Source organism: Spea bombifrons, chromosome 4, assembly GCF_027358695.1.
Source record: "Spea bombifrons isolate aSpeBom1 chromosome 4, aSpeBom1.2.pri, whole genome shotgun sequence".
In the NCBI taxonomy this organism is placed as follows: Eukaryota; Metazoa; Chordata; class Amphibia; order Anura; family Pelobatidae; genus Spea; species Spea bombifrons.
Window position 1 is genome coordinate 45,022,031 of NC_071090.1, and position 15,276 is coordinate 45,037,306.

A 15,276-nucleotide genomic window follows, 5' to 3' on the forward strand; every position below is an offset into this window, starting at 1 on the left:
TGAGGGCGGGGCCAGAGAAGTTGCTACAGCCGGTCCCCTGCAGAAGTCTGCGAGTGGGAGATCTGCAGTTCAGGTGAGGGGGTGGGGGAGGGTTTTTGAGTATGTGTGAAGTGTGTGTGATTAAGGGAATGAATGAGTATTTAAATGTTTGTGAATGAGTGTGAGTGTGTGTGTGATAGCATGGATGTGTAAGGGGGGTGGGGGTTGTAGCATGGCATATGGAGGCTGTAATCCCACTGCTATCATCCCCAGGTTCCAGCATGTACTGGCTGCCTTGGCTTGATAGGAGTGTGATTGCTGTTAGCAGTTTGATATATATATATATATATCAAACTGCTAACAGCAATCACACTCCTATCAAGCCAAGGCAGCCAGTACATGCTGGGTTAAAAGGCATATCATGGGGCTGAGTGGCATATAGGGGGTTAAAATGCATTTCTGGACCTCCTCAGCCCCATGATATGCCTATATACCTCCAGAAATGCTTTATACCCCCCTATATGCCACTCAGCCCCATGATATGCCTTTTAACCCCCTATATGCCAGAGTGGCATACAGGGGTATAAGGCATATCATGGGGCAGAGTGGCAAATAGGGGGGTATAAAGCATTTCTGGGGGCAGAGTGGCATAACTGGGGGGGGCAGGTTGGCAAATAAAAGGAAATTTAAAAAATATATTTTTCTCAATCATAGCTTTTATTAAACATGAAAATATATTTACATGAATTAATATTTACTGGTAAAACTTTTTCCCTATAGGGTAGTCTTATATTCAGGCTTTTTGTTTTTTTCCTAAATTAATATTTTGATTTTGGGGGGTCGTCTTATAATCGGGGTCGTCTTATAATCGAGCAAATACGGTATTTAAAGAGAAAGTACCATGAAGAAAACCAGGGTTCTCGTTGAGGATAAGATACAGTGCTGTATACAGTAATATGAGTTAGTATTTACAAAAATCTGGTATTACCTCATTTTGTTCCAATAATCCTATTTTATGTGCTCACACCTGAGTAGATTGGGCTAAGAAAACAGAGCTAGAACACATACAAATGGCTAACATGCAGCCATGAACCATTTATATATTTTTTAAATGTATTTTTAATATGACACTAGTACTAATAAATGGTGATAGTTGCCCTTTATATTGAATGACAAAATCTCTAATGATTCCTAAAAAAACAAAAAAGTATTATTTTCATATTTCATTGATATGCTTTTCTTTTGAAGCCCTTCTACTCCATTGAGTTATCGAATGTCAGGTCCTCATATACTACTACATGTGAAAGTGTACTTTTAGCTTGTATGCAGTGTGTGACCAAACATGTTTATATAAATCATGTCTAATTTGTTTGGTCTGATGAAAAGTCAGCCAAGGCTAATCTACTGCACGGGACTAATGCAAAATTAATACAAAGTACTTATTACCGTATTGGCCCGATTTTAGGCCATGCCCCCCCACACTTTAGGTCTTTATATAGTCAGGATTTAGCGCAGGGATGCGCAATTCATTTCGCCCGACTCCCGGGACATGCAGTTCCGCGCAGGTGTTTTATTTCTTTTCTTTATCATTTAGCCCTGTTGCGGCCAAGCAGCAAGGTTAGGATCCAGATGCCTTGCAGTGCTGCAGGGGACCTAGATCCTCCTCTCTGGCAGCCGGTGGGCGTCTGCACAATGCAGACAACTCCCCACTGACATGACCTTCCGGTGCTCCGTCAAAGATGCCCCGGCGGAACTACCGGCCAGCAGGACCTTAAAATGGCTACTGGCTTTCCAAATTTCTGTTTGTATATAACTCATAATGACTAACTGCATAACAGATACCAAAAAATTATAAAATACCTGTATTACTGTTCATTAGATAAAATACTGTTTTACCATTCCACTAATGTGTATTTTCTCTATTCTCTAAAAATATTTTTTTCTTTAAAATAGCACCAAACTTTAAGGGTGCGGCTTAAATTCGGGTGCGGCCTATATGGTAATAGTGAAACATATATATCTTGAAAATACAAAGGAACTATAACAAAATGATTTACTTTTATATTATCATCATTTAAAACATCATTATCTCCATTTTCTTCCTCTTTATATAATATTCTCTTTAGGGACCATTTCAAGAAAAGAAATTAATTTTACAACAAGCAGCCTGGGATTTAGAACATGAAAGATAAGCAATTGCATGTTAAAAATAAGGTGACAACTTGTCATATTAGAATTAAAGGACCCCCCCCCCCTGTTTTTTCTATTTGTAGAATAATTATAATGTTGGTAGGGTACCTAGAAATGCGTGTTGAGTAGGTTTTTGTCGCTTAAAATAGAGGAGGGAAGCTTCTATCAAATTTTGTATGGGAATCCCTAAGGTCCTGCCTTTCTCACTGTGATTTATAGGCTCTACATCCAATTGAGCGTCATCTTTACCAGCTGGATTTTGGACACTAAGGGGCAGTAGTAGTTACTGATGTCTGAAATGATGTGCAGGAAGCCAGAGTATTATCACAAATACAGACACAATTTGCAATTTTTATAACAATTAGCAATACATTACCATTTATGCAACTCTTTACATCAGTGAACATAAACAAAAAGGATACAAACGTATGGTGTGAATTGTCCTTTAAAATGTACTCAAAGATGTAACCAGCTCATATTTTATACTCTATATAGCCCATTCCAGTGCAACGCTCAGTCCTAAAATTGTTTTTTTGATGGAAGTGATTTTTGCAATTAAAAACTCACAGAAAAAATTGAGAAAATAATGCATTTCAAGTATTTATTCCATAACAGAAAGCCAACTGCTCAAAAACTGCTGCATAAAAAGGTAGCCCAAAGCTGAATTTTAAATATGAACCCACCTGGAAGATACATTTTCCCTTATATGCCATTCTATTGAATATTAATAAAATACTAATATTAGTATTAGGTATTCATCACTTTAATAACACATGCATATATATATATATATACTACATTTAAATAGGTACAAAAGAGACAAAGCACAGCATCATACAACCCATATATATTTTAGATGGATTAATATCACAAGCTATGGAATGAAACACTCTTTCCGCACAGTCTATGTTTGACAGATATATATATTTTTTGGCTCCCAATTCAGCAGTTTTGGCAACAGTCAGGAAGAATGGAGCAGCAGCACTTTCAGCAGCTAATAAAAAAGGGCTTATAATAACAAGATGAAGTCACCACCCACCAACTCTACTTCTGGCTGCTGGCTGAATCGGTCTGAGAAGCACGTATATCAGCGGCTTACGCAGTCTACCTGTCTGGGAAAACCAGCTAAACATTTGGCAAAATGATTACAAGCACGTTTTTTCCACACACTAAAATATGGAGAATTTGTAGCATTACTACACAAAAATCACATTTCTTACTTCTACCTTTTTAAATTTACATGAGCCATTCTGCAGTTTACTGGTAAATAGGAGAGATGAATAAAAATCGATGGAGCAGGTGTGTGCCTGTGTGTACGTATAATTTTGACTATACACATCTGATACAATTAAGTTGTCTCTCTCTCATACAATCTCGCTGAATACACCTCTGAGCTATACCAGGAAAAACAGTGAAGCTTTTTACCAGTAACAATTACCATTAAGTAACCATACAGCTTCTTTTAGTTTCAATTATTTTTAAAGAACCTATTCATTTTTATTATATATATAATATATATATTATTTCCTTCTAATAACTTAAAAAGTAACTTTCAGCTGGAACAACTTATCATCTAAAATACAGACCTACTTTACATCTTATAACCAAACCTTATAACCAAACCTTATAACCATACATTAACATTAACGAAAGCTTAAATTAGCTTTAAGATTGGACTTGCATGGTACAAGTATGTGTTCAATACTGTATATTATTAGAGTTTACTGGACCTTTAAATACATAATTCCTTATACTAAGTAAATATGACACTAGTTTTCCCAAAGTTGCAAGTAACATGGTACTGGTGAGCTTTCCATAAAGATATACTTTATACACATTTCCCCATACTGACTAGAGGCTGTGGGAAAACACAGGTCAGTAATCAGAGAGAATGTTTTTGTGTTGTGTATTTGTGTCTAAGGAAACATGGCACTTTGATAAATGGCATCTTTGTTGCTCGTAGACTGGCGATAAAAAGTTTGGCAATAGTGTGAAAATAAAGGACATTAAGGTAATGGTTAGTGTGTGAATGGAAAAGGCCAGAACGGAGCACAGGACATGCTTCTTGTCGGAGATTTGTGCATTATTGTCTTGCAGACAAGTCACAAAACAAACCCTGAAAATTTACATAGAAAACAGATGTATTTTCTGCCTCTAGGAGTATATCCGTTCACAGGGCATATTTGCCAAAGGTAGACCTCTTCCATATCTTTGTAGCTTTGGTGATGATATTATTGGTTTTTCACAGGGATCAAACGTTACTTAGCTACGTATCAAGCAGCAAATTAGTATACACTGGACGCAAGGTGCAGCATGGGATGACGCAAGGAGGCTTAGAAATACACATGAAAAATGTTAGTCGAGTCAGTTTGTGTCCGGACCACACAGGATTTTGAAATGTTACCAATTCCCCACCTTTATTTGGGACCTTTTTTTCGGTGTTTGTAATCCTACTGTACAGAGCTACTTGCTTTGCAAATTAGCTCCATATAAATAGATTTAACAATTAGCTTAAAACTAAAATTTAAACGCAGGTTAAAGACAAGATTCGGGGGAAAAAAAACTTTGAATCAACAAGAATATTTTATTAAATGTTATTAATTTAAGTTATTTTTTTGGGTCTTCTTTCCATCCAAGAATGTTTAATCAACAAATATAAGGTGCAATACCTTGAAATAAAAAATGTACTTTAAGTAAAATACCTCAAAAATTCTCAATAGGTCAACGGAGTTGAGACACAGTGTTTGTGATGGAAAAGCCATGCAAATTTGCACACCTTGCTCTTCAGATTTGCCGCTTTCACGCTTGTGTTAGGATTGTTGTCCCAGTGCTGTTTTAAGGCATGGGCCCACTAGGCAGTTGCCCAGGGGCCCACTAGGCGGTGAATCACATTGCCGTCAAAAATGTGATTCACCAATGAGCCCCTAGAATCTATAGGGATGGGGGTGAGGCCCCTCCTGGGCCGGTCTTCAGGGCCGTGCCGAGGCAGGTGCAAGAGCGTGGATGCTTGTGATGAAACTTGATTTGTCAGTAAACAGAACATTTTCCCAAGCCTTCATTGAGAAATTTCTGTATTGTTTGGCCCATACTAAACCTTTTTGAAGTTGGTTTAGGGACCTCTCTTCCATGATGACCAGACTTTGTTCTCTTTTCACTGTGCATTTGGTTACTGGGGTAGGACATTTGGGCACACTAGATTCTGTTCTATTCTGTAATGATTCTGGCTTGAAATTCTGTTCTTATTTTGGTGTGGTCAATTTTGGCCCACCTGGTCTAGCTGTGGATGAAAATGATTTGGTTTCAGAATATCTCTTTAATGTGCATTGTACTGCACCATCAGTAATGCATAACTTATCTGCAGCTTGGCACTTTTCAGCACTCACAGAACAACCTGTCCTAGAATTTCTCCACTGAACTCCTTTGCCATGATTAAGAAAGGTATTTCAACTGATGTCCTTCTTCCAAGTCCCCAGCAGCAGCACTAGTAGAAGCACTTGTAGGGCCAATAATTAATATTGTGTGTTAATTATTAAATACAAATACAACTCACATGTGTGCTAGTATGTTACCCTTTGAATTAAATATATATCTATATCTATATATATATACCCAGTGTATAAGCAATGCCTCCTGGAAAGTAGTTTATCTACATACAGATATGTAGTCTAAGAATGGTGGGAAAACTATGTACTGGTGTACGTTTAGTATATTGTGAAAATATTAATACATGCAGTAATATCATAAAATAAACTTGAATATTGTTTTTTTATATGCATGCATTCCTGTATGCCAAACGTTCATTAGAAATCACAAAGCATGTAGACTAGTTCTTAGCTACTAAGGAATGCTATTTATCAATGTCTCCAGGCTTCAAAACAAGTGCCAAATTGGAGCAAGAAAAAACAGAGAAATAGATGAAAGGGGAAAAAACTAATTGAAAGCAATTTGGACTTCGCTGTTCCAGCTCCAAGAGGATGATTTATCTGCAGATCAAAATGTACATAGATTCACCGCAGTTATTGCTCAAAGCGGGTAGATACATTTCACAACTGCTTAAAAGTGAACCTTGTGGTAGAGAAACTTTATTAAAGACAGTTTTTTATTTGGTACACCTGGGTTTTTAAAAATAAATGAAACTGAATGTTTGCAGGTAATTCAAGAACTTGGCTTTACCAAAGAAATGTTATTAGGAGTTCTACACTATTGATTGTTATTCATGTAAATGAGTTAGGTATATTGAATTAAACATATACATATTAGTGTAGGTTTAAGGCCGTGCAGCAGTATGATGCACCCATACACTATCAAGCACTCTAAGTTCACAGAGGGACAGAGGGATATAGGTCCCGATAGGGACTGTACTTCCTGAAGAGGGATACTTTGGAGTTATGACGTAAGATTCATGAGTGTACAACAGCATTCATCAGAAAATACCAGTGAGCGAGTTGGGAACTACATATCTCTCCCAGACAGCCCTGAATTAAGTGGGAACCAGTCCAGTACATGTTATTGTCATTTTTACAGAAATGTCTGCAGGGTACTTCTCAGACATAACAAATAAAGAAATAATTTATGTTCCCTATACTCTATACTTGACTACACAATATGTGAAGTTAAATTCATATTTATACAATCAAATAATATTTACACTATGGGTTGCTTATGCCAAGCTGTCACATTGAGGGGGCATATATATAACATGAGTGTCTATTTACATCTGTTTATATCAAAGAGAACATGTTTCATTGATTTTCATGAAAGTATCTCCCGTGTTGCGACAGCTTATAAATGTATTATCTGCCAAAACTTCAGATCCCAACAATCAAAACACATCTGTATAAAATGAGCTGTCAGAATGAATTAATATGTATTGTAAATTAAACACGCTGCCACGAATGTTAATGCATATTTTATAATGTATTCTCCTGTAAATATAATGGGTGTTACGTATTAAGCTTGACTACACAAATATGTTCTTCTTATTGTAGCGACCAATGAAAGTTTCCTGCTGACCGGACCAATCAACTGGTTGCTATGGTGATAAAACCACTTTTTAAACTTTTTTTTTTTAATCAGAATTACTTTTTAGCCGTAACACACAACATATGATTGAATGTTTTTCTTTAATAAGCAAATAGGCCTTCCCGGATCTAATTTTTTTTCTATGACGGTTTAATCACAAACACAACACAGCTTTTAGAAGCTTTTCATTTTCTGTTGCAAAAGCTTATCAGTGCCTGCTTTTGTGTCATATGACATATATCCCTGGCTATATCATGAATGAAGTAAAGTTCCACATTATTAAATGTATCTGTCTATATTTTGTCTCGGTTTACTTTGGCTGCATGACATGACTTTTCATGCTAGTAACATTTGCCTCCACGTTCCCCACCTGTTTACCAAGGTGCCCGACACCTGCACATTACGCGAAGAGAGTAGGAACGCTATTGCTCATTCTGTTGTGGGGATTAACCTTTGAATCTCCCTGTCTGAGCACATTTCACATTTTCTTTTCACATAGTAACCTTTTCATATTTGTATGTGAATGCAGCATCACCTTCTGCATACAGGTTAATCCCTAGTCTTTTTTCTCATCTGCCTCTATGGTATGTAGAATCTGAGTACAAATAACATCAGAAAAGGGTAGAATTCCAAAGTATCTAAGAGATGATCTACAAAATGTCATACTTTTTATACAATGGGACAAAATGTTCATATAATAATTTTAGCCTGTCCATATTAAATAACATTAAATATGATCAAAGTCTTTCTTAACCCTTTCTCTTTCAAATAGGTTACCTGTTTTTGGATCACAGATTGGGGAACACATATCTGATTGATGGACCTTAGAAGCATACTTACTAACTGCGAGTTTGACGAAAAGTTGAACATTTTAACTCATCACTACGCACTATGGCGAGTGAAAATTATTTCAAATAAGCTTTATGGAGATCTAGCTTACTTCTTATATGAGAAGATCATTGGGATTGGCTTTTCATACAACACAGTGCAGTAAGGAAGTTTAAATGTTCAGCTCCGCCATAAACTCCCTGTTTAGTGAATACACTAATGAGTCTTCACACAACGGAATCTAAGACAAAGCTTCAATATAACTTTGAAGCCAAACATTGGACCAAAGATGGAGCCAACACAAACAAGCCACTAATCCATCAAACTGAAATCTTCTCTTGTGCCACCACGCACTGTGCGCACGGTGTGTTAGATATTGCATTATAGCAGTTTGTGGCAGGGCTCCCACGTTTGTTGCATCACAACATTTTAAGGATTGACATGTTTACACAAGGATCCATCATACTGTGCAGTTAACAAGCACATTCTTGGCAAGATAATGCCCTGCGCTGTAATCATATAGAATCACGCACTAATGATTACAGTGTTACATAGACGAAGGGTTGATAAAGCAAGACACGGCAGATGTGGATTAGTAGAAATAGATATCAAGCATTTTTCACATTGTTGTCACAAAACTGATTTGCTAAAAAAATACACTGTTTTTAATGACACAGACATGTATTAAAGAGATGTTTAAAATAATATTCATATGACTAAACCTAGGTTTGCTGTACAATACCGAGCAGTTGGTTCAACTACATTTATAGAATAACAGCAGAGAATACGTGAAAGGCTCTTCCAGGTGAAATAGACAAAGTCACAGGTAACCTAATATATGCTGAATTTGTTATAATGCAATGTCTATTAAAAGGTAGAATTTAAACATATAAGAATCATGGCCCAAACAATAGTTATGCATGTATAAAATGGTTATTGGTTGAATCATACATTTACTTTTGCTATACAGAGGGGGAAATTCATAAATTTGGAGTTATTTATGTGTCTCGTTCACTTATAGAGTGCATAGACCCTATAGAATAGCAGAGGTGCTCAGAGGGTGTTTACTGAAGAGCCTGGGCCTATAAGCCAAAATAGATAGTTGGATGCAGCCTGTTTTTGGTGTATTAAATGTTTAAATGTCAGCCCTACCTAGTGCCTCACCTCTTTTTGAGGTGGTGGTTGTCTATTGTATTTATTGCCTGGAGGCACCTTTGATCCAAACAAAGCCCCATAAAACCTGTTTAAGCAAATGTAATAAAATATCTTCCTAAACCGCCGATGGTTTAAAAGTCCACGCTGTAGTGAATTTTTGTAAATGAAATCTATCAATATGCTTTACAAAAAAAATGGGGAAATGTGGCATAGCAGCATTTTGTGATGCAATACTTGGCAGAATTATTGATTTATTACATCCTAGTGACAAGTTGTCAGCTGCTGGATTCGTTACATGAACCTGGAACACATAAGGAGCTTTCCTCCCCACATTTTATCTACCTTTAAATGATTATAGGCCTCACACATGCTCGCAATTCGGTGCCAGTGATTACACACTCCTTCATTCTATTACTTACAAATTCCATGTAAGAATAATTACATTATCTACCAAAATATAAACAATACATCATTTCCCCTAAGTGCTATTTAGAATATCCTTATTTAAATGAAGTTTTTCTGATGATTATGCTAGTTTTAGTTCTTTTATAGGTATAATTCAATTTCAAGCCATGATGAGCTCAATGTGTTTCACTGTACCTACCTTTTGAATTGTTAACCCCTTAATGACAAAACCCGTACATGTACGGGCTCAAAATGCATTGTTTTCAATGGGTTTAGGGACTGTCCATTGTCCTTAAGGGGTTAAACAGAATTTAATTGAGAAACACTACTTACCTATTGCTTTCCTCTTGGTGTCATGGATTCACTGAAAGCCAGGTTAAAATGCCATTTGGCCTCCTACCAGACAGGATATCACCATTCTTGCCTCATTAGAATTACTTACTACTGTCAACATGCAAAGTTTGTGGGCCTAGGTAGGTTGGCTTTTTGAAAGTTTTAATATTTGACACTGTATTGCCAGCACGTCAAATACAAATTAAATGTCCAGAAATAGTACAGAAAAGATGCTGTAAAGTAACAATGCTTTCGAAAATAGGCATGTTAATAGTTTCTTTTTATCATTTAACAAAATACAAAGTGAGTGAACCAAAGAAAAAATCTTAATCAAATCAATATTTGGTGAGACCTCCCTTTTCCTTCAAAACAGCAGATTTTTCAATTGACTAGACCCTATTGTCTATTTTTTTAAGTATTTTTTTACACCCGACTAAAACTATTGCGCAGAACTGTATATTATATCCGAGGTTACTAAGCAGGGAGCCTATGGCATGCTATCGGGATTAGTGTGCCTTTGCTCCAGCCTTGTGAGTGTACAACCTGTGTGGGTCAATTGTATTGCACAACAGTATGCATTTATAATAACCATGTGGCTCCCTGTAGTTGTACGCTCTACGTATTTTTGTAGTGGGTCTAGGTAGACACAAATAGGTAGCCTGTATGTATTTCCAAAATTGGTCACAATTGCAGAGCACCTCATCCACTTGGATTACCACATGACATCCAGATTGTTTGTGATAATAGAGATTAATGGGTGTCAACCATCACATTTGTGCGAGTTCTACTACAACTGAAAAGATGGCAAGCAGGGAAAGTTAGGAAAGGACTTGTGACATTACATTTTATAAACGATATTACCCTTGGTATAATTTGGCAATAAAATACAGACTACAGTTCTTAGTTGAAGACACTACAATGTTCACGTTGGGAAGCACATAGCTTTGTGTACAGTACCTTTACAGGCATCTGGTGAAGAGAAAGGAATTTCCATATCCCGGAAGAAGCCTGGTTTACATCTCTGGCAGTTTATTCCTTCTGTGTTATGTTGGCAATTATCACACACTCCTCCACTGCGGTTTCCCGATGCCAGCCATAAATCCACACTAAAGTGACAACTGTCAGCATGATCATTGCATTTACACTCTGAAAAAAAATCACAGAACACAGTTTCATACAGCAGATGATCACATGAAATGCACTAAAACGGCATGCTTTGTAACCCCGCTATGTTCTTTTCACTAAGCAAGATTCCTAGCATGCTCCCTAATTGTGCAACAATTATAATACCCAAAAATGTCCTCCAACCGTGTAATCCTAATATGTTTTATGGTTACATGCAATTAAACAAGGAGGGGTGCTAAACATTTTTTGTCCTCTAACAAATCCCTTATATTTTGTATATGTTGGTTTTAAAATAAAATTAAAACCAGAGCTGCACCAAACATTAGTCTGAGTAAAGCCAAAACATGTTCTTTTCTTCATGGTAAAAAAATACATTTTAGCCAAAAACATATTTCTTGGCTTATGCTGGAGTACTGGGAGTGACATTAAAGTGAAATTTTATTTCCGTTTCTATGGAGCATAACACTTCCAAATGTGATTCATACTTTGGTTTTTAGTGTGAAATTCCCCAAGGCTATAAGTCACTATAGCCAAATCATCACATTCCCTTGTTATCGAAACACAAGTTCTGGGCACAAAATTCATGTAAGTAGGCTATAATGTAATTAAAATACTCCATACTACCAGTATTGTTTCCACATTTTTTTAATTCTATAAAGGAAAACTAAGAGGTTCGGCGTTTTTACAACATGTACAATTTTTATGTTAATTGGGATGTATGCGCTTAGCGATATTGAGTACCTTCCAATTTGAAAATGATAAGAGCAGTGCATCATTGACAAGGATGTGTTTGGGGCCGAGCCATCTTAATATACTTATAATACAGCTGAACCTTTTGTAAGGCAAGGACCACCAGTCGGAAAATCCTTGTGTACAGGACAAAGAAGTGAGATATCAAAGCAAAATTTGATATAGGGTAAGATTGGATAACACAGGGAAAAACTGTACAATGAAGAGCAGATAGAAGAAGAATTGTCCCAATGCAAGGTTATTTTTGGTTTGTTTTGTAATATGCTGACCATTTCTAGCCTTTTAGTATAATAGTCCTCATCAGATTCAATACCTGTGCCACCACTGGTGAGGGACACAATTCTAAGATGGGAGCTGGAGGTAAAGATATTCACACGATAATGTTGGAACATTCAACCATAGTAATTAACACAAGCTTACTTCGGCACACGTTGGGAGCCCCAGTTTTCCCATCTGCAGCTTGCCATGGCTGGTCATTGTAAAGGGGAGCGCAGCGCTCACAGTTAGGGCCTGCAGTATTGTGCTTGCAGATGCATCGTCCATGGACCTATAGAGACAACACATAGTTAGATGCACTACTTGATTTACACACAACAGTTAGTATTGCAGCGATCAAACTTCTCATTCCCAAAAGTTTACTTCAACTTCCCAGCATCATTTTCAGTGTATTAGTTGGTTAATATACTATTGTAACATTGTGTTTTTATGTAACATTTTGATTTAACTTCACTAATGTAGCATGTATAGACACATTCTGAATTTCTCCTTAAATTATGGAATGTTCACAGGGTATTGCTTGATATCAGGCCATCATTAAACACGCGCACAGGTTGCAGGGTGCATTATTTATGGCATAACCACCGTCGTTTAATACGCCTCATGGCAGGGAATTCTGAGGACTTTCTGTTAATCGCAAGAAGCCTTAGAAGCTCATCCAGACATTCAGATACAGTATCTGCTGAAAAGCATCTTGTAATTTCAAGCAAACTATATGAAAACCTTGAAAGTGAAACATCAGAATATTGCAAATAATTTTTTCAGGTCTTTGAAGATTAAACAAACAGAAACCAAACCCAAAAATACAAATGATGAATACCGCCAATTAATTGTACACATGTCTCGCTTATACTTTTTATCTGAATTTTAAGGAATGCACATGTGCATGGTTATGTTCTAGTCATATCTGGAATAACAGATTAGTCATAAGGAGGTAATAGCCTAATCAGCTTTAATCTAAATTAATAAAATTGTACAACATACAAAACTTAAGTAGAAGTAAATTATTATAACTGTATGCCAATGACATGTATTATAATTTACTTCTGCTTAATATGGAATCAAATATGTTATAGTCATGTACAGAACAGTCCTGCGAAATCAGGAATACAAAATATCATTCATTGTTGGCCCGCCTATTCTGCCCATTGTCTGATGTAAAGGTTTAAAGTCTGATTAAGTCTTGTCTTAGACTCAGGTTAGCTTTATGCCAATCTCATGCATGTTTATATTCCCTCACTGCATTAGCCTCTACCATTTCTGTCAGGAGGCTGTTCCATTTTTCCCTACACTAAGAAAGAATTACATTAATGTAATTTCACTAATTGTATTGTTTGTTGTAAAGGACTATTGTAGCTGCTGGAAATGCCTGAGTTTAAATGGAATATCTTCATAGGCGTATAGAGCTCCTTTATCAGCGACCATCACTCTTGTGTTGCAATGGCATATTGTGTCGGCTAATCCAAATTAAAGTTTATTATGTTAGTGCAGCTAGAAATTCCCCAAAACCTTTGAGTGGCAGTGTATGTTAACTTGGTAGTAATCCACTACCCAATATTTGTAAGCTCTGTGTGGCACTTCCATGCTTTTACTTTTTATTTGTTTATAAATTGGTACCTAAATGATTTTGATTCCTGTCTTATTTGTATTTTACCGCTATAGATGAGCCCAATAAGTAAAGTAAATGGAGTTCGTACACACACACACAGGCTCCTAATGGCTTTCCATGGTTACTGTGTTTAGTGTTATTGAGCTGTTGCAGAACCGTGTGCATGTCAAAGGCATATATAGCCATATAAAGACTAACATATTGAACTCAAGGTCATAGTATCACGTAACACTGCTTTACAGCTATTCCTTTGTGAAATAAGGCACAGTGTATGTCAGCAGATGTCAGTATGTGGAGCTGTACACCCAGACACTGGTATTTTTACTAATTCATTGTCACGTTGCCATTTAGATAAGTGGATGAATATGTTCATGGGTGTGGGTTCCTGGCAAACAAATACAAGGACACTTGGGAGGTTTTTAAAATGCCATGAATCATTTTCCTGGGTCAATTGAGAAGATTCATCAATTTTATTTTCCTCCCAGTTTCCTTGCAAGCTGAACTTATTTCACCAATTCGTAAATCTTGCAAATCTTCGCACCCAGGCTTTCATATCTGTCCCCTTAAGTAAAAACAACTTTGTGTCCTGTAGTTTCAATGGTGTCCGTCACAGTATCTATGACAATGGCTTCTGAAGTGTTGACATATACATATATACTAAAAGACTTGCCTGATCCTAAAAATATATTCTGCAATTGTCTTCTACCAGTTCATTTTCCTCTGTTAATTAAAAACTTGGTCGTATTGGTACGTATCACATAGTTTTGAGCTTCCATTTGGAATCTACATTATATTCAGAGATTTTGTTCCACGTTATGTGGTTGAAATTAAGTGCTTAAGAGGTTCTAATTCTTACAGTGTGTGTGTGTGTGTTACATATTCAATTTTAAGCCACAGTAAGCCAAAACCACCACTTGATCATAAATAAAGCTAAAAGATGTATGTTTCAAACATATTTTACAATTTATTTATATGGGGAAAAGCACAAGACGATACGCTGTGCAAGTTAGAATGGGTAAGAAACATATGCATTTTACCCAGTACTAACATGCTAAACATGATGAATAGAGTGATGGGTACAGATTGCATTATTGGGGTGGCTTAAAGCATCCAACACACGAGAGAAACCATACATTTTGTCATCACTAAATGATTTGCTAGAAAGAGGGAGGCTTATTTGTCTCCAAAATCATTGTTTAGACTGCTAAAATAATAAATGGTTACCATCTATCTGTCTATCTTGGCACAGTGGTTCCAATACTCATTGAGGATAACTTTTACCACCTGGTCAATGTTTTTGTGCAAATTTTGCAGGAGTATCAGTGATTAAGGAAATAAATTGTCACGTGACATGCATTTTGGGTCTTAATTTATACCTAGAAGAAGATCATGATAGTCTTACATGTATCATACTTTATACATTTAAATATACCTAAATGTGTTTATATATTTAGTTCATGCAATAACCATGCCAATTATGATTTCCCTACATTGACCTAATTTACAGATTCGAGAGCACAATGTCTGTGTTTCATATTTACTGTAATATTATTTATTAAGTGAGGTTGACCAAGTTTAATACAGAGTTGTCTTTTTTGGAGGGC

The 15,276-nt window shown here is 36.5% G+C and overlaps 1 protein-coding gene across 1 annotated transcript in view; it reads right to left on the bottom strand.

Annotated features, from left to right (window-relative positions):
* The window catches only part of NTN4 (netrin 4), a 53,227-nt gene that overhangs the window by 6,541 nt on the left and 31,410 nt on the right, over positions 1 to 15,276 (bottom strand). Inside the window, exons 4-5 of the mRNA XM_053462037.1 lie at positions 12,208 to 12,334; positions 10,870 to 11,058 (exon numbers count right to left, since the gene is read on the bottom strand). Of these exons, the coding sequence (XP_053318012.1) occupies positions 10,870 to 11,058; positions 12,208 to 12,334 (316 nt within the window). The remainder of the gene's footprint in view (positions 1 to 10,869; positions 11,059 to 12,207; positions 12,335 to 15,276) is intronic.